At 44.0% G+C, this 27967-nt stretch overlaps 1 protein-coding gene across 2 annotated transcripts; it reads right to left on the minus strand.

Annotated features, from left to right (window-relative positions):
* Nucleotides 1–223: 223 nt before the first annotated feature.
* eef1akmt2 (EEF1A lysine methyltransferase 2) lies at nt 224–27884 on the minus strand. 2 transcript variants are annotated; one of them, XM_070876725.1, is made up of 7 exons: nt 27708–27793; nt 22900–23055; nt 21635–21700; nt 20140–20254; nt 17506–17613; nt 9838–10054; nt 224–7374 (listed from the first exon to the last, which is right to left on the minus strand). In XM_070876725.1, the coding sequence occupies exons 2-7, from the start codon at nt 22902–22904 to the stop codon at nt 7277–7279; spliced, it is 609 nt and encodes a 202-aa protein (XP_070732826.1). In that variant the 5' UTR covers nt 22905–23055; nt 27708–27793; the 3' UTR covers nt 224–7276. The 2 variants fall into 2 exon arrangements, with proteins under 2 accessions (XP_070732826.1, XP_070732825.1); XM_070876724.1 differs by lacking the exon at nt 22900–23055 and having other exon boundaries at nt 27708–27884.
* Nucleotides 27885–27967: the final 83 nt, after the last annotated feature.

Below are 27967 nucleotides of genomic sequence, written 5' to 3' on the forward strand. Positions count from 1 at the left end.
TTTAGGTTACTTGGCAACAGCTGGAATAAGGTTCACCCATGACTCCGCAGTCAGCTTACTGTCACAAAGCAGAGCTGTTCACTACAAAGCCAGCAGTGCCAAGTGAAAGAATTCTCCTGTACCTCAACCATCACCCCAGGGCTGCTCATTTCCATAAATTGGCTTGTTTGCAGCACTGTTCAGAAATAATTGGAAACACACTACTTCACAAATCACAGCTTCTATATTGTCATTATTACCACAGTAGAAAATGAGGACAAAGAACAGGCGCCAAAAAAAACATAGTATTGTGAACAAGTTACCGCGTTATTTTGAGACAACATAAAGGTGGCATAGTATGTTTAGAAAATAGAAAGGTCAAACATTTTTGAAAATAATAGAACCAGGAGACTGCAATTAGAGGTGTAGTCGCTCATACGTCAGGGTTATTCAACATAAATACTAACACAAAACAAATATGGGTTAAAGGTTATTCAGTAAAATTTACATTTGAGGGAACCCAAGATGGCCTTGCTTTTTCTGACTTTCTGATGCTATTAACTTCACTACTGCCAATTACAGAATGTTGCTCACAGTGGGCGTGGTTTTCAAGGAAAATTAAAATGACAAATTTGTAGGTGTATTGCAGACAGAGTTGTTCTGAGAAGGACAAGGAAAATAACATGGGAGGAAATTAGTTCCTGTACGTTTGGTAATATTAGGTGTGGATAGTTGACATAGACTGGGAACTCTGTAATTATACACAGGTTGATGACACTGTGAGAGACTGAGACATATTGCAAGTACAAAAAAAATTAAATAACCAAGAGTAATATATTCCATACTATGTACTTCATGTTATTATTCAGACCCTAAATTCTTTGACTTCCACTTCAGATTCTTCTGACTCCTGTGCTGATGCTGGATTATTCTTCTGACCTTTGTGCACACTCTGGTCTATTTTGTGACCTTCATGCAGGCCACAAACTACTCTCTGGCTTCCTGGCTGATCATGACTCCTGACTGTCTGAATAATTTTCTGCTCCAAGCACAGCATCTTTGACCAATCCTCGTACTTAAACTCTTACCGTTGCTGTTTAATGCTAATGTTGTAACCTCTGTTTAATGACTTAAATCCGTAGCTCCCATTTCCACTGTGATTGCAAGATGACTGCCATCCCAGGTGCAAGCTCTTCTGTTTTTCCACCCTTCCCCTCCCTACATGTGTCAGCTGTGGCTCAGTGGGAAGCACATTCGCCTCTGAATCAGTAAGGTTGTGGGTTCAAGTCCTGCTCCAGGAACTTCAGCACATTAATTTAGACTGACACCCCACTGCAGTACTGAGGGAGTGCTGCACTGTTGGAGGTGCCATCTTTTGGATGAGATGTTAAACCGAGGCCCTGTTTGCTCTTTCAAGTGGACATAAAAGATCCCATGGCACTATTTCAAAGAGCAGGGGAGTTATCCCTGGTGTCCTGGCTAATATTCATCCCTCAATCAACATAACAAAAAACAATTATCACATTGCTGGTGTGGGAGTCTGCTGAGTGCAAATTGGCTGCCACATTTCCTATCTTATAACAGTGACTACACTCCACAAGTACTTCATTGGCTGTAAAGCACTTTGAGACGTCCAGCGGTTGTGAAAGACATGATATAAATCCAAGTCTTTCTTTCTTTTAAATCACCTTGTACCCTCTCCCAACTCACTATCTTCTCATACTTTTGACCACCTCCAATAAATGATTCCCAGTTCACCTTGCTGCCTCGCCCTACTCCCCAGCCAAACTCCTTTCTGTGCACTACTCCAGACTCACATTGCTCCTGGATTAACTTACTGTCTCCCTCAGTCTAAGCATCCCTCGCAACAAAACTATTGCTAGATTTGTACCGGTAATCATCCTAATTAACTAATTGAGTCCCTTTGCTAAATAGTTCCGCTAGAGTTAATCTCTTTAACCTCCTCTCTACCCTGATCAGTGTTCTGACCTTTTCAAAGCCTTTAAAGGTCTTTCTGGGAACAGGTACAATTTTTTAAAAGATTCTAATACATTGCCCAATGTATGTGGAAGCAGATTTAATAGTAACCTTCAAAAAGGAATTGGCTATATACTTGAAAAGGATCTGGGGAAAGAGCAGGGAGTGAGACTAATTGGATAGCTCTACCAAAGATCTGGCACAGGCATGATGGGCAGTATGGCCTCCTTCTGTGCTGTAAGATTCTATGATTCTTATCCTCCCCTTCAAATCACTTCATGATATTGCCCTCCTTATCTCATGTTCTCATCCAGCTGTATCACGCTATGCACATCCTCTGCATTTCTGACAGTGGCCTTCTCATTTCCCACCCCCTTAACTCCACCATCAATTGTCAATCCTTCAGCCACTATCCACTAGAACTCCCTGCCTCATTGCTTCACCTTCAAAACGTTCCTTAAGACCCTTCCCTTTGACTGTACTGTTGCTCACTCTTAACCCCTTTCTCCCTCCTGTTTGCTGTCCACCAGCCTGTAAAGCATTCTGAGGTGCCCCTCTGTGCTAGAGAAGCATGTCAGAAATGTAAGTTACTTTTGGCTTTCACATCAGATCTCTGTAGATAATGATGGTTTCTTCCTTCTAGTTCCTACAAGACATTTAAACAAATAAGGAATTTATTTAATATTTGCCATTTTGACAATAGGAAATTGTCAACATGGTGGCTGTGTCAACTCTGGTTCAATAAAGTCTCAAATATCTGCTACCATATTTCAGTGAAAGAAGACAACCCTTCAGAGGAGGTGTTAGATAGTTACTTTAGTTAAAGGGTATATAATCTATCGAAACTGACTGAAAACAACAGATTTTCAATGAATGTTCTGGATGATTGATCTGTGTGGTACACATCACCACCTACTGTTCACTTGACAATTCTGAAGGCACAGTGTACAACAGATCTCATTATTCATTCCTAAAAGGCCTCAATATTTGAAACACTTTCCATAAAAATGTGAAAGCAGTGTTTTTCAAAATTGGCATAACCAAGTGGTTGAGCGCTCAACTGCGCACTAAAGCCCGTGAATTTGAGTCCTACGGTGGCCTGTGACCCAAACTCAGCCTCCTCATTTTGGCCAGTTTTCAACTAGATTTCATACAGAAGCTAAATATTCCATTGGAGGGAGAGAAACCAGCATAGAGCAACTTCCCACTTGAATAAGGTGTCTAACTGGAAGATCAGAAGGCAATGTTGACACAATCTAAGACCAAGACTGGCCTGATCACCCAGCTACAGGAATATATGCACCATTGGGTGGAAACTTCTGTTAAAAATGAGTTAAAAATACCAACTGATCTTCCAGCTGCAACAAGGGGTAATTTCTGTACTGAGATACCTGGTGTATACTTTTAAGAACTGAGCACTTGGGCAATTATCAGCTAATCAAAGAGTTAGCATGAAACTAGTTACATTTTGTGAGGTCATTAGCATAGCGGATAGGGGAGTGTCTCTGGGTGTTCTCTTTATGGATTTCCAAGACATTTGATGAGGCTCAAGATTTGAATTGCCTACTCCTGTTCCTATGTGCTTGAGGAATTGTGTTGTAACTGTTCCAAGCATATGCTTCTACTATCAAGTATGTTCCTCAGCAGTAGATCTGTATCATTGAGTAGTCAGTCAGGGAGCAAGTGGTCTTAATAAAAAATGCATCAGACTTCAGCTGGGTTAATTCTCATTTGACTGTTTTCTCAGACTATTTTTGGATGAGTATGCATGCTAGCTCTCTCTCAAACTATTCAGAGCAAAACGAGAGGCCATCAATACAATATAGTCACCAAGAAATCAAATAGGGAATTTATTGGAAACCTCTTTATCCAGAGGATGGCGAGAATGTGGAACTCGCTACCATAGGGAGTAGTTGAGGCGAGTAGTATAGATGCATTTAAGGAGGAGGCTAGATAAGCATACGAGGGAGAAGGGAATACAGGTTTATGCAGATAGAGTTAGATGAGGAAAGATAGGAGGCTCGAGTGGAGCATAAATGCCGGCATGGACTGGTTGGGCTGAATGGCCTGTTTCTGTGCCGTATATTCTATCTAATTCTAAGAAATTGATTGCCCAGTGATGCATCTTTCTAAAAGTGAAGGTTAAAAGTCCTACCACCATTACTCTGCCTCCGTTTTATTTTGGAAGACTCTCCCTCAGGGAAAGTTATATATTTTTAGCAGGCAAGGTGTGCATTAAAATCTGGCTTAATCACCGAATTGCTCAGCAGTCCAGGAGCCCTCGGCTTTCTAGTAACTACACCGGAGGCGGTGCACCAGTGTACAACACCGGCTCCAGTGTGCCGGTGCAGCCTTCGGCCTTCTGGGGAAAAGAGCGATTGAAGACCAGGCCCTCAAAACTACCACCAAGCTCATGGTCTACAGTGCTGTAGTGATACCCGCCCTCCTGTATCGCTCAGAAATATGGACCATGTACAGTAGGCACCTCAAGTCGCTGGAGAAATACCACCAACGATGTCTCCGCAAGATCCTACAAATCCCCTGGGGGGACAGACGCACAAACATTAGTGTTCTCGACCAGGCCAACATCCCCAGCATTGAAGCACTGACCACACTTGATCAGCTCCGCTGGGCAGGCCACATAGTTCGCATGCCAGACACGAGATTCCCAAAGCAAGTGCTCCACTTGGAACTCCTTCACAGCAAATGTAACGCCTCTGTTTAAAAAAGGGGGCAGACAAAAGGCAGGTAACTATAGGCCAGTTAGTTGTACTGGGGAAAATGCTTGAAGCTATCATTAAGGAAGAAATAGCGGGACATCTAGATAGGAATAGTGCAATCAAGCAGACGCAACATGGATTCATGAAGGGGAAATCATGTTTAACTAATTTACTGGAATTCTTTGAGGATATAATGAGCATGGTGGATGGAGGTGTACCGATGGATGTGGTGTATTTAGATTTCCAAAAGGCATTCGATAAGACTCCACACAAAAGGTTACTGCAGAAGATAAAGTTACCCGGAGATGGAGGAAATGTATTAGCATGGATCGAGAATTGGCTGGCTAACAGAAAGCAGAGAGTCGGGATAAATGGGTCCTTTTCGGGTTGAAAATCGGTGGTTAGTGGTGTGCCACAGGGATCGGTGCTCGGACCACAACTGTTTACAATATACATAGATGACCTGGAAGAGGGTACAGAGTGTAGTGTAACAAAATTTGCAGATGACACAAAGATTAGTGGGAAAGCGGGTTGTGTAGAGGACACAGAGAGGCTGCAAAGAGATTTAGATAGGTTAAGCGAATGGGCTAAGGTTTGGCAGATGGAATACAATGTCGGAAAATGTGAGGTCATCCACCTTGGAAAAAAAAAACAGTAAAAGGGAATATTATTTGAATGGGGAGAAATTACAACATGCTGCGGTGCAGAGGGACCTGGGGGTCCTTGTGCATGAATCCCAAAAAGTTAGTTTGCAGGTGCAGCAGGTAATCAGGAAGGCGAATGGAATGTTGGCCTTCATTGCGAGAGGGATGGAGTACAAAAGCAGGAAGGTCCTGCTGCAACTGTACTGGGTATTGGTGAGGCCGCACCTGGAGTACTGCGTGCAGTTTTGGTCACCTTACTTAAGGAACAATATACTAGCTTTGGAGGGGGTACAGAGACATTCACTAGGCTGATTCCGGAGATGAGGGGGTTACCTTATGATGATAGATTGAGTAGACTGGGTCTTTACTCGTTGGAGTTCAGAAGGATGAGGGGTGATCTTACAGAAACATTTAAAATAATGAAAAGGATAGACAAGATAGAGGCAGAGAGGTTGTTTCCACTGGTCGGGGAGACTAGAACTAGGGGGCACAGCCTCAAAATACGGGGGAGCCAATTTAAAACCGAGTTGAGAAGGAATTTCTTCTCCCAGAGGGTTGTGAATCTGTGGAATTCTCTGCCCAATGAAGCAGTTGAGGCTAGCTCATTGAATGTATTCAAATCACAGATAGATAGATTTTTAACCAATAAGGGAATTAAGGGTGATGGGGAGCGGGCGAGTAAGTAGAGCTGAGTCCACAGCCAGATCAGCCATGATCTTGTTGAATGGCGGAGCAGGCTCGAGGGGCTAGATGGCCTACTCCTGTTCCTAATTCTTATGTTCTTGTTTATGTGGGCAGCGGAAACGTTACAAGGACACTCTCAAAGCCTCCATGATAAAGTGCAACATCCCCACTGACACCTGGGAGAACTTGGCCAAAGACCACCCTAAGTGGAGAAAGTGCAGCCGGGAGGGCGCTGAGCACCTCGTGTATAAAAACAAATGTGGTAGGAAAAAGTCCTTATGAGATTCACTAAAAAATGGGTGGACTTTGTGGACTATTCTATCCACGCAATTCCTTGGATATTATCGCAAGAAGCCACAACCACATATCCTATGCCCAGTTTTGGACTGCCAATTCGCTGTGCCAGTATGCTACATCAGGGCCAAATTCAACACAAAACTGCCACTTTTTCATCCCACCTTTCCATTCTATAAGTTACTACTTCCAGCAGTAATCCGGGCTCTTCAGGTGCCAATTCAAAGTTTTACGCTTTGTTTAAGCAAGTCTTATTTACCAAGGTCAATGATTATCACACATAGTCCATCTTTCCCAAGGCACTCTAAGCTGTTAATGCGTACATTTTAAATATGCAAACTCGTATAAACATTAACACAATGCGTTGGATAGTGTCTGGAAGTTTAAGAGTGAATGCTCTTTTACAGCTTTCAAATCACCCACAACCGACTGACACAACCCCCCCGCCAAAACAAGCGTGTGTTGCTCTTGTAATACAGATCAAACAGGATTTCAAAGAGAGTGTAAAACAAGGAAATTCTAAATTCACTGTATTCTTTTGTTTCACCATGGAAGTTCTTCCCAAGTACAGATAGCATTAATGTGATGCCACAGATTGGAGCATTTCCAGTTTGCTGCCACTAGAGGCCATCAGTGCACTTTGTGAATGCTGTGCGATGGAACAGCCTTCAGCGGGGCACGGAGAGGAATAATAGAGTTCTTTATTTAAATGTCACAGCTCATTTTAGGTTACATTTTTGCAACCGTTTTAGTTACAACTTCAAGCTTTGTTGAGTGATTGACCGCAGTATGAAAGTTATCATTTTCACAAAGAAGTGTCTGTTGTATGGCAGGATTCAAAAATCAAATTGTACAAATAAAAGAAAAATCGAATCTCAGTGGACCAGTTGCAAGTTTGTTGAAGTAATTCTGGTTCTAGGAGAATAGTAATTTGGAGCTGAACACTGAAAGATTCTTGTGAGCTGCAGTTATCCAAACTTATTCTTTCCGTTTGAAAACCAGTACTGTTACACTATTTCCGCTTTTTCCTCCAAACTGGAATTTAGGTGTTGGTAGCTCCTGCAACATCTCAAATCCTGTAATGAAACAAATAAAAAGAGCACATTACTGTTATTGAACATAGCTATTATATTACAAATAATTGTTATCCCTGGAAAGTCAATGATACACTTTAAAACATACAGTCTCCAATACATACAGTCATTATCTCTTTCAATGTAGGCCTAGGGTGCCAGAAATGGTGTGGCCTAAGTCTGATACAAACTGGCATTCCACATTGTTAAAATAATGTTATTGTACAGGAGTACTCCAGAAGCCCTACATTCAAGTACTTTGGCACAGCAGATGTGTCCAGGGATCATCTTTCAGCATTTCTACCCACAGCGCTGAAGGGAATCAAACTATTTACTGCACTGAAGAAATCCGAGGGAAACAACTTAAACCTCCTGTCATTCAGTGATCTCCTTCAGTGGTCACCTGAGAAAGGGCGTAGACAATGGCCTGGAAGATCAGAGTCGGCCATCTTAGGGAATGGTTTCTTGTTTCTTGTTTCAAGCATAGTTCTTCGAAGAGTAATCCATCTGTTCGCAGCTTCACCAAATTCATGGAAATGGTGCACAGCACAAAATAAAAGTGCCAGAATGGTAAAATATAGTTTTGAAACTATAGTTCCTTATTTATCAAAGTTCCGGTGTCAAGCTTAAAGACAATGGGCTAGACTTTCCACTTCATATCGCCCATCTAAGGACCATCTATGGCCCAAAATGGACCTCTTATCGCCCATTTTGAGCAAAAAGTGGAAGCCCAAAATATCGCCGGAAAAATAGGCCTCCAAGTTTCCACTTTGATCGCTGAGATGATCGCCCACACAAGGACATCCCAAGTTTCAGCACTTAGCATGCACTTCGCTGGGCCGATGCAAGGCCCAAAAGAGTGTTCAAAAATAGTTGCTTTTTCAGGGCCTGAGAGAGGGAAATGGGCACGATGGATACCATTTTTAGCCTCTGAGGAAGGGTAGAGAATTGTTCTGAGATATTTCGAGAGTAAAATTGATGCAAATTGTACTCAGAAATTTGGGACAGGGAATATAAATAGGTATTATCACGTTATTTATGCATATATTGGAATTATTTATTAAATAGCTTTTACATCGTGAAGTTATTTAATGATATTCCGTGGGGAAACAGAACAAACAAACAAATCTGCATGAAGAACTGTATGTTGTAAAACTTATGTAAGTAAGAGAGAAGGTTCAAAAGTTGTAGAATTTTTTTTTTTATTAACAAACAAAGAACTAATGAACACCACCCTCCCTCCAACCCCCGCACCAACCCACCCTTCCCTCAAAATCCCCAAAACGTTACAAGAAGATGAAATGAACAGAACAAGTGGCCATTTAAGTAATGATAACAAGTGACCATCTCAGTGATGATAACAAGTGACCATCTCAGTGATGACAACAAGTGACCATTTCAGTGATGACAACAAGTGACCATTTCAGTCATGCCAACAAGTGACCATTACAGTGATGATAACAAGTGACCATTTCAGTGATGACAACAAGTGACCATTTCAGTCATGCCAACAAGTGACCATTACAGTGATGATAACAAGTGACCATTACAGTGATGATAACAAGTGACTATTACAGTGATGATAACAAGTGTTCATTTCAGAAAGAATGGAAAGGGAACAGTTAAGTAATGATAACAAGTGAACAATTAACTTTATGTTGGGTTGCGTAAAATTTAGTTATGTTTAAATGTAACCCAATAACATTGCAGATTCTAGTTACTATTTAGATCATTAAATAATACATAAATATAAATTTCAACTACTCTCGCAGCTGCCAGTAGGCTGTTCCACCGTTTGCGGCACTGGTCCGTTTTGTGTGTTTCATTGGAGGCCGATGTGACTACGTCGGCTATTTCGGACCAATTCCTGCAATATGCACGGGGTGGAGGTTTCCCCTGCCCACCCCGTGTCAGATCCTCCCATTTGGAGCTGACAACATTTACGAGGGCCTCATTTGCCTCTTCGCTGAAGGCTTCTCTTTCCTGCACCTCCCTCCATTCTTTAAATTTATCTGTAATTTGGATAAGACTTTCTGACCTGCTTCCTTTCTCCTCTCTCTCTCTCTCTCTCTCTCCCCCAGACCCACCCAGAGCCTCTGAGCATGTGTGAAGAGCCTTGGCCTCTCAAAACGTGGGACGAAGCATCAACCTGAAAAAAAAAATCAACCTGCACATGCGCAGTAATGTGTTGCTAGTGAAGCTTTTTTTTTTTCATTCACTTCCGTTTTCTTTGGGCGATCAGGAGATCACCGAGAAATGACATCGCCCATTTGACATCGCTGGGCTCAGGCAGAGCGGAAAATCTAAAAAAAAAATGGGCCTTGAGCCGGCGATCAGCACGGGCGATAGGTCCCGCATCGCTGGAACTAGGCCCATTTTTTTCGGTCTTAGCCTGAAAGTGGAAAGTCTAACCCAATAAAGCTGGTCATTTAAAACCCCAATGAAATAATGAAAACAATAATTTACCTTCACGGAAGTGATTGACGAGTTCCTCTTTGGTCCAGTTACAGGATGTTATAAGAAACAGGCCCCCATTCTTCAGAACTCTATGTAAGGACTGTCGATAAAAATTCTGTCTTTCAGCTGGGTGGTCAGGACTAAGACTAATGACATCAAAGGTTCCCTTGTCTACGCAAATTTCATACTGAGAAAGATTAGGAAATGGATGCAAAAAGTCTGCCACCTAAAAATAAAGCAAAGCCATGTTAAGTATAGAATTTCAGATGCCCTGACTGCTCCCGTCTATTATCACAGACTAATGTGGTAGGAGGGGTGGGGAAACAGTTTCCTTTTCGCGTGTTATTGTGGTCATATTCCTCCAGAAACATCCAGGTATAAGCACTGAGCTACAAACTGTAATTATTATTATCCATAAATTCATCTATGTGACCATACTTAATTGATTGGCTATCTTGGCAACACAGTGCTGAATGACATGGACCATTAAGTTTGGGTTTTGTGAATATTTGGCACATTTTTGCCTCAAATGTAATCCCCTCTTAAAAGCAGGGTGGTTTACGATGATCGTTAAAAGATGTAATTTATTGTGGGCTGAAGTTAAAACTGTACTGCTTACTGGTAGCAAAAAATGATTGATGTGTAAAGTGTACACATGACAACAATTTATTACTGCTACATTCACTTGAACTATGAATAAACAACTTACAGTGCCTTAGATTTCCCTATCATTTGCTGCACTTAGTCACACGGAGGTGCTGATGCAGGATCAATGTCAGTGCATTTAAAACAATTGTTTGGTGCCAGTACTATAACAGCTTGCCCGAGAAGTGCTCAAAATTCTAACACAAAGGATTTGCAAAGATAAAGATAAACTTGGCATCAGAATACACCTCCTTCATTTGCTATGTTACCAGCAATTAACTTCTGAGCAATTACTCTATATAATTTATGAGTCAATTACACCCAAAGACCTATTTTAATTGCATTAACTATTACTTTACATTCCAGCTAACCAGATGTTGACAAATGCTCTGATACAGGAATGTACAAGCTGACTCCCAGTCCCTTTGAATACTTGAGAGTACAATGGCCAAATTCCTTTCCCACACTGCTAACACTTTCACAGACCTTCCCCCAACCAAAAATAGGAGGAACTCAATGAACTACAAGGCCAAACTTGAGGCTGCCTGCATTGCAGCTGCTGCCTTCTCAGGACAACCCAGCCCTCTCCTGGTTCTTCCCATCTGATCTCTACCTAACCATGCTTGTTCTTTGCCGATTCTCCCCATTTCCCTTAGCTCACTTCTCTTATCCATGAAGCCCATCAACCTGCTCTTTCAACCCCCTTCCATCGGAGCTCCTGACCATCCATCTTCACCCATGCTCGCTGACGTCATTAACCTGTCTTTCTTTTCTGGCACCATCCTCAAAACTGCTGTTTTTCTGCTTGGGAAATTCTTCTTGTAGGGTGGGGTAGCCTAGTGCTGAGGGTACTGGACTTGCAATCCAAAAGTCAGGAGTTCAAATCCCACATGTGAAACTAAATTCAGTAAGTCTAGTAATTTGTGGGCTAGCACCAGAAAATTACCATTAATTTGCCAGATTGTCATAAAAACTCAACTGATTCACTAATACCCTTCAGGGAAGGGAATCGGTTTCCCTTACTTGGTTTGATCTACATAGGACTCTGGTCTCACATTATATGGTTGACTCTTAAGTCCTGGAATGTCTTGCAACTATGCTCCAACTTCCGTCACCATTCCTTATTCCAATCAATACAATTTAGCTTCTGGCCCACCCACAGTACTGAGACCATATTGATCAAAGTCACAAATGATATCTTGTGTGCTTGCGACCGTGGCTGCTCTCTTTCTTCTCATCCTCCTCAACTTTTCTGTGTTACCTTCAACACAACTGACCACTTCATCTTGCTCCAATGTCTTCTCTGCTGTCCAGTTCTGGGACACTGCTCTCTCCTGGTTCTGCTATTAACTAAGGCAATGCAGGCACTACATTGCTATCATCATCATCTTCCCCTCTGTTTGCACAACCAGCTCAGTTGCATCCTCCTCTTAACTATTTACATGTCACTCTCTGGTAACATTTTCTAGAAGCAGGGGTCAGCTTCCATAAGTATGCTGAGGACAACCAGTTCTATCTCACTGCCTCCTCCATCAATCCAAAGGTTGTTGCCACAATATCAAATTGTTGTCTGATACCAAGATATTTGAACGAGCCAAAACTTCCTCCAGCTGATGGTTGGCAAGACAAAGCCACCCTCTTCAGATACACACTCCCATCACCCCATCTCCTCCAAGCTCTACTGGAACATAATGTCGAATTCAAAATTCTCATTCTTGTTGTCAAGTCACTCGATAGCCTTGGCCCACCTTACCCTACTGATGTCCCCTTGCTTTATGTCCCAGCACAATCTCAAAGATTGGACTTCTTCTCAACACTCATTCCCCCTGCCATACCATCTCCCTCCCCGCTTTCAAAGCGTTCCTCGTTAACTGGACCTTTGGTTCACGATGCTAGTCGTTCCATTTCTCTCCCATTTTCCCATGCTCCTTGTCTACCATATCCTTTTCCTCCTCATCGGAGATATCTTCTTGCATGGGAGGAGTGATATTTAAATGCAAGTTGTTGTTGGCTGCTTTTTTAGTGAAAAAAAAAGTATTCGGAATTGGGATTAGGGTAGACTGGGAATGGCTGTAACAGCAGACTATGTGACCCCTATTCTGGAGGTTCCAAGCTATATTTCAGTCTTGGTTGTCATTCAAATTTCATTCCCCTCAATTGTCATGTGGTCTCAACTGAGCCATTCAAATACTACATAGTAGTGGAACACTCCATTCCAGAGAGAGGGAGGTGTGGGGAAAGGTGTGTGTGGGTGTGTGGCGTGGGGGGGGGGGGCGGAGGATAAAAGAGCAGCGCGGGCCCCTGTAACATTGTGGGCCAACCTGACCTGCGAGAGGACACCACAGCAGGTCGGGGGGATAAAAGAACATACCACTGCAGCTTCCAGCGCGAGCTGCTCCAAGTGTGCAACAGCTTCCAAGTGGACGACTGGGTGACGTCATCAAAATCCAGGTCGCCGTTTGGAGCATGGGCAGGAACGTTGGCAGGACCCAGGTGTAGCGGAGGAGCAGGAAGGTTGGGCAGATGAGCGGTGAGAGATCGTGGCGGAGGTGCAGCGAATGTTTGTGGCAGAGGAACGGCGAGAGATCGTGGCGGAGGATCGGCGAGAGATCGTGGCGGAGGATCGGCGAGAGATCGTGGCGGAGGATCGGCGAGGGATCGTGGCGGAGGATCGGCGAGGGATCGTGGCGGAGGAATGGTGAGGGATCGTGGCGGAGGTGCGGTGAATGTTTGTGGCGGAGGAGCGGCGAGAGATCGTGGCAGAGGTGCGGCAAATGAGGGCTCGGGGCCTAGAAGAGCCGAGGGCCCAGGGGCAGCCCACACTACGATATGGGCGCGCACTGGGTCCATGCAGTAGAGCAGGTCTCCAGTCATTCTGGTTAACCCTTGCTACTGGATAAAGGTCTAGCTCTGTCAAGCCTGTGTGGTGTCTGATGTGCAACGGTCACCACATGTTAAAAAAATCCATGCACAGGCATCTTCCACCCCCTCAGTTGGAGTTCAGGACTGGAATATCGGGTCCTTCATTGAAACATCTGTGAATTCTTATGGAAGCAAGTCATCCTCATTCGAGGGACTGCCTTTGATGATGATGGGAGGCGGGGGGCGGGGAGATGACAAGATAACATGAACAGCATCATTGGGCCCCACAGAAACATTAACATGGAGAACTTAATCCCATGTACATCCTCCCATTCCCACAGCTGAAGGAAGCAGACGAGTCCGACAGGAGGAAAAGTTGGTTACAAAATAAATTCATGAAAGGAGACCGCATAAACCATTTCCCAGGAATTTTAACATTAAAAATCTCTCAGGACTTAAGAACTAGAAGATGTAAGGCATTCATAGAATCATGGAATGGTTACAGCACAGAAGGAGGCCTTTCATCCCATCAAGCCCGTGCCGGCTCTCTGCAAGAGCACTTCAACTAGTCTCACTCCCTCGCCCTTTCCCCGTAGCCCTGCAATTTTTTTCCCCTTTAGGTACTTATCCAATTCCCTTTTGAAAGCCACAATTGAATCTGCCTCCACCACCCTTTCAGGCAGTGTATTCCAGATCATAACCACTTGCTGCGTGAATAGGTTTTTCCTCAATATTATCCCTTAATTAACATAAAAAAACACAGATTATCTGCTCATTATCACATTGCTGTTTTTGGGAGTTTGCTTTGCACAAGATGGCTGCCATGTTTCCCACATTACAACAGTGACTACACTTCAAAAGTATTTAACTGGCTGTAAAACGCTTTGAGACGTCTGGTGGTCATGAAAGGCGCTATGTAAATGCACAGACTGCTGGGCTAGGTTGCCACGCTGCTCCTTCCGCTCCCGGCCTGCTCAGATGGTGCTCGCAGGCCGGGGGCCGCACCGTCGGAGCAGGCTGGGGAACGGAAGGAGCAGCGTGGCAGCCTAGCCCACTCCAGGGAGCAACACGAGCTGGAGCAGGAGAGCAATGGCAGCGAAGAGTGACGTCATCAAGGTCCAGGTCGGCAATTGGAGCGTGGGCAGGTACTGCAGGAGCGGTGAGGTCGGGGCAAAGGAGTGGTGAGAGACTGTAGAGGGACGTGATCGGGGACCAGGAGAGGCGTGAGTTCGGGGCCCAGAAGAGGCGAGAGCCCAGGGGCAGCACGGGCCAGCCCACACTGCGATATGTGTGCGCACTAGGTCCGTGCAGCAGAGTAGGTCGCCAGTCACCTTGGTTAATCCTTGCTACTGGACCAAGACCTAGCTCTGTCAAGCCCGTGTGGTGGCTGGTGTGCAACAGTCACCACCGTTAAAAAAAATCCAAGCACAGGCATCTTCCACCCTTCAAGATTTAGTTCGGACCTGGACTTTTAGGTCTATCATTGAAATACCTGTGAACATTTTGACGTGGAAGCAAGTCATCATCGATTCGAGGGACTGCCTATGATGATGATATAAATGCAACGCTTTCTTTCTTTTCATGTCTCCTTTGAATCTTCTGACAATCACCTTAGATCTGTGTCCTCTGGTTCTCGACCCTTCCATCAATGGGAACAGTTTCTCTCTAACTGCTCTGTCTAGACCCCTCAAGATTTTGAACACCTCTATCAAAACTCCTCTCAATTTTCTCTGCTTGAAGGAGAACCACCCCAGCTTCTCCAGTCTATCCACGTAACTGAAGTCCCCCATCCCTGGAACCATTCTTGTAAATCTTTTCTGCACCCTCTCTAAAGCCTTCACATCTTTTCTGAAGTGTGGTGCCCAGAATTAGACACAATACTCCAGTTGTGGCCAAACCGGTGTTTTATAAAAGGTTTATCATAACTTTCTTGTTTTTGTATTCTATGCCTCTATTTATGAAGCCCAGGATTCCATATGCTTTTCTAACTGCTTTCTCAAACTGCCCTGTCGCTTTCAACGATTTGTACACATATACCCCCCCAGGTCTCTCTGTTCCTGCACCTCCTTTAGTTTATATTGCCTCTCCTTGTTCTTCTTACCAAAATATATCACTTCACATTAAAAAAAAAATAGCAGACAAGTTAAGTTAGTTAAGGCAGTTTGCAAATGAATCATACAGACCAGAAAGTTTCAGGTCACACAAAGAATGAGCACTTTGGTATGTGGGGTGCTACTGTGAATGGAGCCATAACCCCAGCAGAAGTCATTGCCTTCACTGGGGTAAGGGGTGGATGGGGGATGGGAAATGGAAGATCATCTTCAATTCACAGTTTGTGACAAGTGAGAAATTCACAAGGGAAGTTAAAAAAAAGTCTTAGGTAGCCTTTTAGCACAGCACATCGAGGCATCAACAAGCTGCACCAGAGGCAATAAGATGCAGGTTTGAGGCAGACGAGAAGCAGGAAACTATAGACCAGTTAGCCTAACATCTGTGGTTGGGAAAATGTTGGAGTCCATTATTAAAGAAGCAGTAGCAGGACATATAAAAAAGCATAATTCGGTCAGGTAGAGTCAGCATGGATTTATGAAGGAGAAGTCATGTTTGACAAATTTGCTGGAATTCTTTGAGGATGTAACGAACAGGATGGATAAAGGGGAACCAGTGGATGTAGTGTATTTGGACGTCCAGAAGGCATTTGACAAGGTGCCACATAAAAGGTTACTGCACAAGATAAAAGTTCACGGGGTTAGGGGTAATAGATTAGCATGGATAGAGGATTGGCTAACTAACAGAAAACAGAGAGTCGGGATAAATGGAACATTCTCTGGTTGGCAATCAGTAACTAGTGGGTTGCCGCAGGGATCAGTGCTGGGACACCAACTATTTACTTGGAAGAAAGGACTAAGTGTAACATAGCCAAGTTTGCTGACAATACAAAAAATCTTCAAAAGGACATAGACAGGCTAAGTGAGTGGGCAAAGATTTGGCAGATGGAGTATAATGTTGGAAAGTGTGAGGTCATGCACTTTGACAGAAAAAAATCAAAGAGCAAGTTATTATTTAAATGAAGAAAAATTGCAAAGTGCTGCAGTACAGCGGGACCTGGGGTACTTGTGCTTAAACACAAAAGGTTAGTATGCAGGTACAGCAAGTGATCAGTAAGGCCAATGGAATCTTGGCCTTTATTGCAAAGGGGATGGAGTATAAAAGCAGGGAAGTCTTGCTACAGTTATACAGGGTATTGGTGAGGCCACACTTGGAATACTGCATGCAGATTTGGTTTCCTTATTTACGAAAGGATATACTTGCTTTGGAGGCAGTTCAGAGAAGGTTCACTAGGTTGATTCCGGAGATGAGGGGGTTGATTTATGTTAAAAGGTGAGTAGGTTGGGCCTCTACTCATTGGAATTCAGAAGAATGAGAGGTGATCTTATCGAAACGTATAACATTATGAGGGGGCTTGACAAGGTGGATGCAGAGAGGATGTTTCCACTGTTGGGGAGACTAGAACTAGAGGGCATGATCTTAGAATAAGGGGCCGCCCATTTAAAACTGAGATGAGGAGAAATTTCTTCTTTCAGAGGGTTGTAAATCTGTGGAATTCGCTGCCTCAGAGAGCTGTGGAAGCTGGGATATTGAATAAATGTAAGACAGAGCTAGACAGTGTCTTAACTGAGAAGGGAATAAGGGGTTATGGGGAGTGGGCGGGGAAGTGGACCAGAGTCCATGATCAGGTCAGCCATGATCTTATTGAATGGTGGAGCAGCCTCGAGGGGTCGAATGGCCTACTCCTGCTCCTATTTCTTATGTTCTTGTCAGTGTTTCCACGCATATCGGCTTCTTAATCTCATCCAAACCGTCAGGAAAAATGCTGATTGCAGCCAATGTTTCTCCTCAGGGGTGGAAATAATATGGGGAGTCAATCCAGACCATATCCACCCCTGCCCAACAGTCAGTCCGAGAATGATATTAGCAGAGACTTGGAGAAGTTTGCTTACCTACTTCCATGATTCTCGTGGGGACCAGGGAAGAAAAATAATTAAACAATTTGAGGGTGCGGAGAAAAAGATAAATTTGTCGGAGTAAAAGTTGACAATGGTTTGACTTATCCACTATCATGTTTTAAGTAAAATGAAGTTTGAAGGAAATATTTGCTAAAATCCTCACCTGTAATTTCAAAGACAACACCTCTTCCTTTTCAGCAATGGCTTTAGCAAATTTCACAGCACTGGATGAATCATCGATTCCAGTCAGGTTAGTAAATCCAGCTTTTGCCTTAAATAAATAAAAAGTACCAACATTCTGTTTAGAATATATTTAGAACATAAAATGGTCTTGCTTTTGGCTGTCTTCAATCTTTAATATACATGCTTTTAGGAATAATCACACCACCAAATTTTCAGACTTGAGAATTTTCACATCGGTGTTCGTTATATTCTCAGTTTTGAAAATTATGACAATCTCTGGTGATATACTGCAAGTCTAGCATTGCTGCCGAGTGGTATCTACTTTGCAGTGACACAGAATTTGCAGCTTCCAATAGGAGTTCTGTTTTACCAATTAGTGTGAAATCTGCGACAGAAGGCAGAGTCACATGACTTAGATTTGACATCACATTGAGTATAGCTTCAGTGTGGTGTCAAACCTTGTTCACAAAGTGCTCAGGGATTCCATTGGACCTTTTGGGAACCTTCTAAACTTGCTCCTAAATTTTAAAAGTCATCATCATAAGCAGTCCCTCGGAATCGAGGAAGACTTGCTTCCACTCCTGAAGTGAGTTCTTTGGTGGCTGAACAGTCCAATACGAGAGCCACAGACTCTGTCACAGGTGGGACAGATAGTTGTTGAGGGAAGGGGTGGGTGGGACTGGTTTGCCACATGCTCTTTCCGCTGTCTACGCTTGATTTTTGCATGCTCTCGGCGTTGAGACTCGAGGTGTTCAGCGCCCTCTCGGATGCACTTACTCCACTTAGGGCAGTCTTGGGCCAGAGACTCCCAGGGGACTCCCAGGTGTCAGTGGGGGTGTTGCACTTTATCAGGGAGGCTTTGAGGGTGTCCTTGTAGCGTTTCCGCTGCCCACCTTTGGCTCGTTTGCCATGAAGAAGCTCCGAGTAGAGCATTGCTTTGGGCGTCTCATGTCTGGCATGCGGACTATGTGGCCTGCCCAGCGGAGCTGATCGAGTGTGGTCAGTGCTTCAACGCTGGGGTTGTTAGCCTGAATGAAGAAGCTGATGTTGGTCGCCTGTCCTCCCAGGGGATTTGTAGGATCTTGCGGATCGTTGGTTATATTTCTCCAGCAACTTGAAATGTCTACTGTACATGGTCCATACAGGAGGGCAGGTATTACTACAGCCCTGCAGACCATGAGCTTGATGACAGTTTTGATGGCCTGGTCTTCAAACACTCCTTTCCTCACCGAAGGCTGCACTGGAGGCGTTGTTGGATCTCATTGTCGATGCCTGCTATTGTTGATAGGAGGCTCCCGAGATATGGGAAGTGGTCCACGGTGTCCAGGGCCGCGCCGTGGATCTTGATGACTGGGGGGCAGTGCTGTGCCGTGAGGACAAGCTGGTGGAGGACCTTTGTCTTACGGATGTTTAGCGTAAGGCCCATGCTTTCGTACACCTCAGTAAAAACGTTGACTATGTCCTGGAGTGCAGCCTCTGTATGTGCGCAGACGCAGGCGTCGTCCGCGTACTGTAGCTCGATGACAGAGGTTGGGGTGGTCTTGGATCTGGCCTGGAGACGGCGCAGGTTGAACAGGTTCCCACTGGTTCTGTAGTTTAGTTCCTCTCCAGCGGGGAGCTTGTTGACTGTGAGGTGGAGCATGGCGGTGAGAAAGATTACGAGGGTTGGGGCGATGACGCAGCCCTGTTTGACCCCGGTCCGGACGTGGATTGGGTCTGTGATGGATCCGTTGGTAAGGATCACGGCCTGCATGACGTCGTGGAGCAGGCGGAGGATGGTGATGAACTTTTGGGGGCATCCGAAACGGAGGACACTCCATAGACTCTCGTGCTTGACAGTGTCCAAGGCCTGTGTAAGGTCGAAGAAGGCCATGTATAAGGGCTGGCGCTGTTCTCTGCATTTTTCCTGTAGCTGTCACGCTGCAAAGATCATGTCCGTTGTGCCCCGTAGGGGACAGTACCGAGAGTGTGGATGCACCTTCCTATGATGCACCTTCTTCTCAATCTATTGAAATTTTAACAGCGAAGAATAAAGCTCTGCCCATGCATGCGATCACGTACATGTAGAGCTGTGTCCTGAACCCGACAGTCTCAATTGCAGGTAGACAGCAAGCCAGGGACTGAAAATGGATATGGAAATTGGTATTCACAGTATAATGTTTTTTAGGAAACAACTTGCATTTCTATACTATTCATTACAGACAGCGATGTCTCAGAGCACTTTGCAGGATGTTGAGTGGATTCCAAGCTGTGGTGGTGGGGGCAGGGAGTGGGGGGAGGGAGAAAGAGGCTTGGAAGGGACAAAACCATGCTCGAAGAGGATGGTTTTAAGGAGGTTTTTACAGCAAGGGGGATAACAAAGCACAGACACTGAGGGAGGAGCTTCAAGTGGGTTGGGACAAGGCAGCCGAAGGAGTGACCACTAAGAGTGGAGCAGGGAGCAAGAAGTAGACCATTGTTAGAGGACCAGAAGGTGAGGATAAGTCAAAACTATTAAAGAGTCTGGCAAAGACAAGGGTAATGGGGATGCAGCTGTAGTATGGGCAACAGGCTAATTTAGGTTACGATGAATCAGATTTTAATCAAATATTTTTAGATTACGAAATATACTTACTAGTTCAATCAAAAAAACACCATTTCCTGTCCCAATATCCAGCAGGGCAGTATCCTTTGGGATTTTTTGCGATTCCAACCATGTTATTTGCCGATCCATACTTTCTTCACCAAACCTAAAGGACAACGGAGTTGTGACTGTTGTTGACCAGTAATTATGCCCAAGAAATTAAATCAGTATTTATTGTCACAGATTGATTCGTGAAATAAATCCATCAAATAACAGGCGACCAAGCAAGCAGTAAACCATATATCTGCGGGATCTATAAAATAATATTTATTGTTCAGTTTCTTTTCAAAAACATATATATATATATGAAAAAAATTAAAATGTCAATTATAAAATTTTTTGCAAATTTATTTAGAAATCTTTTTTTTTTCTTCCCTCCCCTCCTATCCCGGAGGTACTGAGATAAAGTTCCAAAGGCACTCGCAGCCAAGTACGCATTTTTCATTTATGAGCCTAGAGAGAGCATCAGCAGGCTATTCAATAGTGGAAGGAGTCACAACCAGATCCTGCCCTCACACAAACACTTTTCCAGCTCGAGTCATTAAGTAGTAATTAAGAACATGAAACCTGCCTATTTTCCCTCTCCACAGCCCAGGGATTCAGAGACCAATTGTAGTGCCCAAGCGACCTGAGAGCAGCTAACTCAGCACAAATTGTGAATCCTTCTGATCTGCTTACCCACTAAATTATAGGGGACTATTTAGGGAAGATTTATATTGTAATATAAATATTTCAAACTCATTTGTAAAAGATTAAAAAAGGACACCATTAGATGTAATGAAACGCTCAAAGTGAACACTAATCTACCAGGCCATGGCCGACCACAAAATTTAGCAACGGACTGGATATTAGAGAAGACCAGTTCAATGGATTACTGAAAATCTTTCATGCAAGTAGCCCTTCAATGTACTCTGTGTGTATATGCAAGAAACTTGTTGTGAAGTTTTCCAACATCTTTCGTTCGAATGTGCAACAGGGAAGTACATTTTTGATCTCTATTATGTTGATGGAACAGTAATAATTGCTGCAGATAAAATTATAATCAGTAATATTAATAACATTAATATATAATGTAAAGCAATATTTTAGCATTTTTTAAAATAATTATCATTATTGAAGGAATATTTCACAATTGGAGTTTATAAGAACGTAATTCTCAAACATTTCCAAGTTAAAAAAAGTATTTTTGAACTATTCACAGCAGTGGCCCTCAGAAACCTATACGAGTCACAGCTTTTGGTGCTGGGATTCTCAACTGAGCATCCAAATTCACGTTTCAATACCCACCTTTGTAATCAGTACATAGTACTGTCCCGACAATGGTGTTGCAAGATTTTAACGTCTCTTGTTTTATACTATCCCTTAAATTAAATAGCCAGTAGAGGGGGTGAGTGGGGGAAAATAGATACATGAAGATACCGCCATTGATTCGTATCCAAGGGTTAATAGTCTTTCATACTTTTATTCTTTCTGTTTTACTTCTTACCAAATGTCACCAACGTCTCCTGAATCATGAAAGAACTGCAGCTCCCTTTCATAAGCACGATCCCAACTACAAGAAGAAACAAGAGAAAATTCTCAGGTATTTAAACTAAAATCAAACCTTCATTGTAACAGACACAGAAGAGCAGATCAAAACAAGCTACTTAATTTATTCAAAGATAAAATGCTGTAAAAATACTGTAATTAAATTTTCTCAAAAGAACTATGCTATCGTGCAGACAGTTTGGAAGAGCCCATTCTGTTTCCAATAATGACTGTATTTTGGGGATTAACCATATTGTTGCAACAGAGGCATGCATGCGCAGTGGATTGGAAAGCTGATACTCAGTGATGTCACTGCATTCCACAGACACCAACAGACAAGCCAACATAACAATTATTTATTTTCCAAGGATGTTGAATTCCTCAAAAAGTAGACATATACATACCCCCAAAAAACACTTTGTATTTAATTGTAATTTCAGCTGGATGAAGTCTGAAGATATCATGATACTTTGAGAAAATCAACTATTAAGTAAAAGGAACTGGAATATTACAACCAATTCAGAATAATATCATTTTAAGAGCAGCCTCAGTCCATCCTCCACGGAGCACGTTAAATAGGCAACAGAAGTAATATATCCCCATCTGTATCCATCCCTATCTGACCCAGGAGTTTATAACAGGAACTCTGTACCATGTAACATACATTGTATTATTCTGCTGCCAAGCTCTCTTTTACTTGGCCTGCACTTTCAATCATAAAGTCTAATCATAAGTAGGCAAATCCTTAGATCAATTACTGAACAGTAGTTGGTGAGGGAAGTTTGCACTTTGGAAGGTATTTGTAAATTTCCACATCAGAAGAAAACAACACGAAATAACTGCCTTTCTTTAGGCTGAATTCCAAGATATTGTATGGGATGATTATAATACTACACTGTGCTGTAATACTACACAAATTAATTGCAGAATTTGATAACTTTTAATCTATGAAAATGATGTTTGCAGCATTTTGTAACTGTTTTTTTTGTTCACAGGATGCGAGCAATGCTAGCAAGGCTATTTATTGGCTATCCCTAGATATCCTGAAAAGTGGCAGTGGGTCTTCTGAACTGCTGCAGCCCTTGTGGTGATAGTGTTCCAACAATGGTATTAGGTGCAGAATTCCAGATTGTTGACTCAGTGATGAAGAAGCAGCAGCGATATAGGTCCAAGTCAGCATAGTGTGTGACTTGAAGGGTACTTGGAGGTGTTGAATGTTCCCACCACATTCCTGCAGGTAGAGATCGCTGCAGCGTGAGATTCTGTCCAATTAATGTTGCTGCAGTGTATCCTGTAGATTGTGCATACTGCAGCCACAACGTCCTGGTGATGAATGAGCTGGATACTGAATGCTGGAAATTTCAGCGGGTCAGGCAGCATCTGTGGAGAGAAAAACAGAGTTAATGTTTCGGGTCAACGACCCTTCGTCAGAATTGCCGAATGTTCGAAAAGAGCACGTTCTTAAGCACTGAAAGAGGGAGCGGAAGAAAGAACAAAAAGGAAGGTCTGCGATAGGTTGGAAGGCAGAAGAGATAGGCAAGACAAAAGCTTCCGGTCGCTTGTCACTTTAATTCTCTACTTCACTCCCACTCTATTATCTCCATCCTCGGACTCCTGCACTGTTCCAATGAAGCTCAATGCAAGCTCGAGGAACAGCACCCCATCTTTCGTTTAGGCACTTTACAGCCTTCTGGACTCAACATAGAATTCAACAATTTCAGAGCATAATCTCTGGCCATCTTTAGCTCCCTTTCCCTCCCACCCATCTTATGTTTTTTTTTCTTCTTTCTTCTCTTTTTTTCCTCTTTGTCTATAATGGCAGCTGGTCATTACTACGCCATTCACACCGTATCCAGATTAACCTTCTTCTAACCTCTATCATTACCATTTTAATTCGGCTCATCATCCTTTTTGTCTCTCTAATCGCTCCTGTCTTCCACCCTATCACAGACCTTCCCTTTTGTTCTTTCTTCCCCTCTCCCGTTCAGCGCTTAAGAATCTGTTCTTTCCGAACATTCGCCAGTTCTGACGAAGGGTCGTTGACCTGAAACGTTAACTCTGTTTTTCTCTCCACAGATGTTGCCTGACCCGCTGAGATTTCCAGCATTCTCTGTTTTTATTTCAGATTCCAGCATCCGCAGTACTTTGCATTTGTTGAGCTGGATATTGAATCCAGTGGCAATAGGCTACTTAATTGGAGGAGCTGCAAATGGAGATCAATGCTGGAACAGTCAGCGAACAGTCCCAGTCCTAATCTTCGATGGAGTGAAGATCATTGATGAAACAGCTGAAGATGGTTGGGCTGAGGACACTATCTTTAGTCTGTCCTACTTAGCATGGCCGTAGTGCCACACTAACGATTAGGGTCTCCTCACTGTGGAGACAAGACTTTGTCTTCACAAAGACGATGCGTCACTTGTGATACGAATGCTATCATGGACTGATGTGTCTGCAACTGGTTGGCTGGTGAGGATGAGGTCAAGTAGGTTGCGTCCTCCTGTTGGTTCCCTCACCAGCTGACGCAGGCCCAGTCTGGCAGCTAGGTCCTGGAGGACTTGGTCAGTGGTAGTGCCACTCGGTAATGGACGTCTAGAGTACATTCTGTTACCTTGCTTCCCTCAGAAATTCCTTCAATGTTTAACATGGATGGACACTGATTCGTAATGCCCCTTGGGGGAGGGGCATTAGGTAAGTATAAGCAGAAGGTTTCCTTGGCCTTGTTTGACCTGAAGCCGTAAAAATTCATAGGATCTGGAGCCAATGGGCCACTCCAATCCAATAGTATGACCCTGTGCCCTCCCCTCTAGTTGGTCTATCCTGTCAATGGGAAAGGACATAGCCAGCGATGGTGATCAAAGAGTCTGGTGGTGGAATGCTGGCTGGTGGATAAGAACATAAGAAATAGGAGCAAGAGTAGGCCATACAGCCCCTCGAGCCTGCTCCGCCATTTAATACGATCATGGCTGATCCGATCATGGACTTAGGCCCACTTCCCTGCCCGCTCCCCATAACCCCTTATTCCCTTATCAGTTAAGAAACTGTTTATCTCTGTCTTAAATCCATTCAATGTCCCAGCTTCCACAGCACTCAGAAGCAGCGAATTCCACAGATTTACAACCCTCAGAGAAGAAATTCCTCCTCATCTCAGTTTTAAATGGGTGGCCCCTTATTCTAAGATTATGCCCCCCGAGTTCTAGTCTCCCCTATCAATGGAAACATCATCTCTGCATCCACCTTGTCAAGCCCCCTCATAATGTTATACGTTTCGATGAGATCACGTCTCATTCTTCTGAACTCCAATGAGTAGAGGCCCAACCTACTCAACCTATACCCTGTATAACTTTAGCAAGACTTTCTTACTTTTATACTCCATCCCCTTTGCAATAAAGGCCAAGATTCCATTGGCCTTCCTGATCACTTGCTGTACCTGCATACTAACCTTTTGTGTTTCATGCACAAGGACCCCCAGGTCCTGCTGTACTGCAGCACTTTGCAATTTTTCTCCATTTAAATAATAACTTGCTCTTTGATTTTTTTTTCTGCCAAAGTGCATAACCTCACACTTTCCAACATTATACTCCAGCTGCCAAATTTTTGCCCACTCACTTAGCCTGTCTATGTCCTTTTGCAGATTTTTTGTGTCCTCCTCACACATTGCTTTTCCTGTCATTTTTGTAACGTCAGCAAACTTGGCTGCATTACACTCGGTCCCTTCTTCCAAGTCATTAATATAGATTGTAAATAGTTGGGGTCCTAGCTTTGATCCCTGTGGCACCCCAGTAGTTACTGATACCAACCTGAGAATGAACCATTTATCCCGACTCTCTGTTTTCTGTTAGTTAGCCAATCCTCTATCCATGCTAATATATTACCCCCAACCCCATGAACTTTTATCTTGTGCCGTAATTTTTTATGTGGCACCTTGTTAAATGTCTTGTGGAAGTCCAAATACACCACATCCACTGGTTCCCCTTTATCCACCCTGTTCGTTACATCCTCAAAGAATTCCAGCAAATTTGTCAAGCATGACTCCCCTTTCATAAATCCATGCTGACTCTGCCTGACTGAATTTTACTTTTCCAAATGTCCTGCTACTGCTTCTTTAATAATAGACTCCAACATTTTCCCAACCACAGATGTTAGGCTGACTGGTCTATAGTTTCCTGCTTTTTGTCTGCCTCCTTTTTTAAATAGGGGCGTTACATTTGCGGTTTTCAAATCTGCTGGGACCTCCCAAGAATCCAGGGAATGTTGGTAAATTACAACCAATGCATCCACAATCCCTGCTGCTGCTTCTCCAAGACCCTAGGATGCAAGCCATCAGGTCCAGGAGATTTATCTGCCTTTAGTCCCATTATCTTACTGACTACCACCTCCTTAGTGATTGTGATTGTGTTAAGTTCCTCCACATCATAGCCCCTTGACTATCCACTGTTGGGATATTGTTAGTCACAGTCAACAAGCTCCCCGCTGGAGTGGAACTAAACTACAGAACCAGTGGGAACCTCTTCAACGTTCACCGTCTCCAGACCAGGTCCAAGACCATCCCAACCTCTGTCGTCGAGCTACAATACGCGGACGACGCCTGTGTCTGCGCACATACATAGAAACATAGAAAATAAGTGCAGGAGTAGGCCATTCGGCCCTTCGAGCCTGCACCGCCATTCAATGAGTTCATGGCTGAACATGCAGAGGCTGAACTCCAGGACATAGTCGATGCATTTACTGAGGCGTACGAAAGTATGGGTCTCACGCTAAACATCCATAAGGCAAAGGTCCTCCACCAGCCTGTCCTCGCCGCACAGCACTGCCCCCCAGTCATCAAGATCCACGGCGCAGCCCTGGACAGCGTGGACCATTTCCCATACCTCAGGGCCTTTTATCAACAAGAGCAGACATTGATGACGAGATTCAACACCGCCTCCAGTGCGCCAGTACACCCTTCGGCCACCTGAGGAAAAGAGCGTTCGAAGACCAGGTCCTCAAATCTACAGGGCAGTAGTAATACCCGCCCTCCTGTATAGCTCAGAGACATGGACTATGTACAGTAGACACCTCAAGTCGCTGGAGAAATACCACCAACGATGTCTCCGCAAGATCCTACAAATCCCCTGGGAGGACAGACGCACCAACATTAGCGTCCTCGACCAGGGCTATCATCCCCAGCATTGAAGCACTGACCACACTTGATCAGCTCCGCTGGGCAGGCCACATTGTCCGCATGCCAGACACAAGACTCCCAAAGCAAGCGCTCTACTTGGGACTCCTTCACGCAAACGTAGGCAGAGGAAACGTTACAAGGACACCCTCAAAGCCTCCCTGATAAATTCCCACCGACACCTGGGAGTCCCTGGCCAAAGACCGCTCTAAGTGGAGGAAGTGCAATCGGGAGGGCGCAGAGCACCTCGAGTCACATCGCAGAGAGTGTGCAGAAATCAAGCGCAGGCAGCGGAAAGAGCATGCAGCAAATCTGCCCCACCCTCCCTTACCCTCAACGACTATCTGTCCCACCTGTGACAGGGACTGTGGCTCTTGTATTGGACTGTACAGCCACTTAAGGACTCAGTTTAAGAGTGGAAGCAAGTCTTCCTCGATTCCGAGGGACTGCCTATGATGATGGTTAGTGTCCTCTACCGTAAAGACTGATATTATTCTGTGCGTACAACTATGCAAGGCTGTTGCTTGACTAGTCTGTGGTACAGCTCTCCAGTACCCAGATGGCCTGATACAATGCCTGGGTTATTGCCAAATGCTTTACCCGCTTGTTGCTTTATTTATGAATCCGGTAGCGACTGTTTGCAACGAAGCGGCTTACTCTGCCACTTCAGAGGGCATGGGAGTCAGCCGCGTAGTGTCGGACTCGAGTTGCACTGATAATTTTTTTCCTGAGTTGCCATGAACTGTGTGCAGTCATGTAACTTCAACAAATGCCGCGCTATATGTGAACGCTTCTCATTGCACTGGATCAGTTGTAAAATGCAGCCGTCATTTCACAACTGAAATACAACTTAATAAAAAGAAAACTAACATACTACTGTTTAGTTCCTAACTCAGACGGTTGGAATTCTTCATTCGCCAAGGGCAGGCTTTCAGCCGCTGCTTTCTCCTGCCTTTCGCAGCCATGTGGCTGCACCGCATCTTCCATTGCTGCTGACCCAGGAAGTCGAGCTGATGGCAGCAAAAAATTGCCCACAGTAAATAGTGAGTGTGACTCGTCAGGCGGCCGCCATATTTATGACTGGCAAAATTAATGCTATCGGCTCCTCTTCCCCATAAAACTTCAGAAGTTTGG

This window comes from Pristiophorus japonicus, chromosome 3 (genome assembly GCF_044704955.1).
Source record: "Pristiophorus japonicus isolate sPriJap1 chromosome 3, sPriJap1.hap1, whole genome shotgun sequence".
NCBI lineage: Eukaryota > Metazoa > Chordata > Chondrichthyes > Pristiophoridae > Pristiophorus > Pristiophorus japonicus.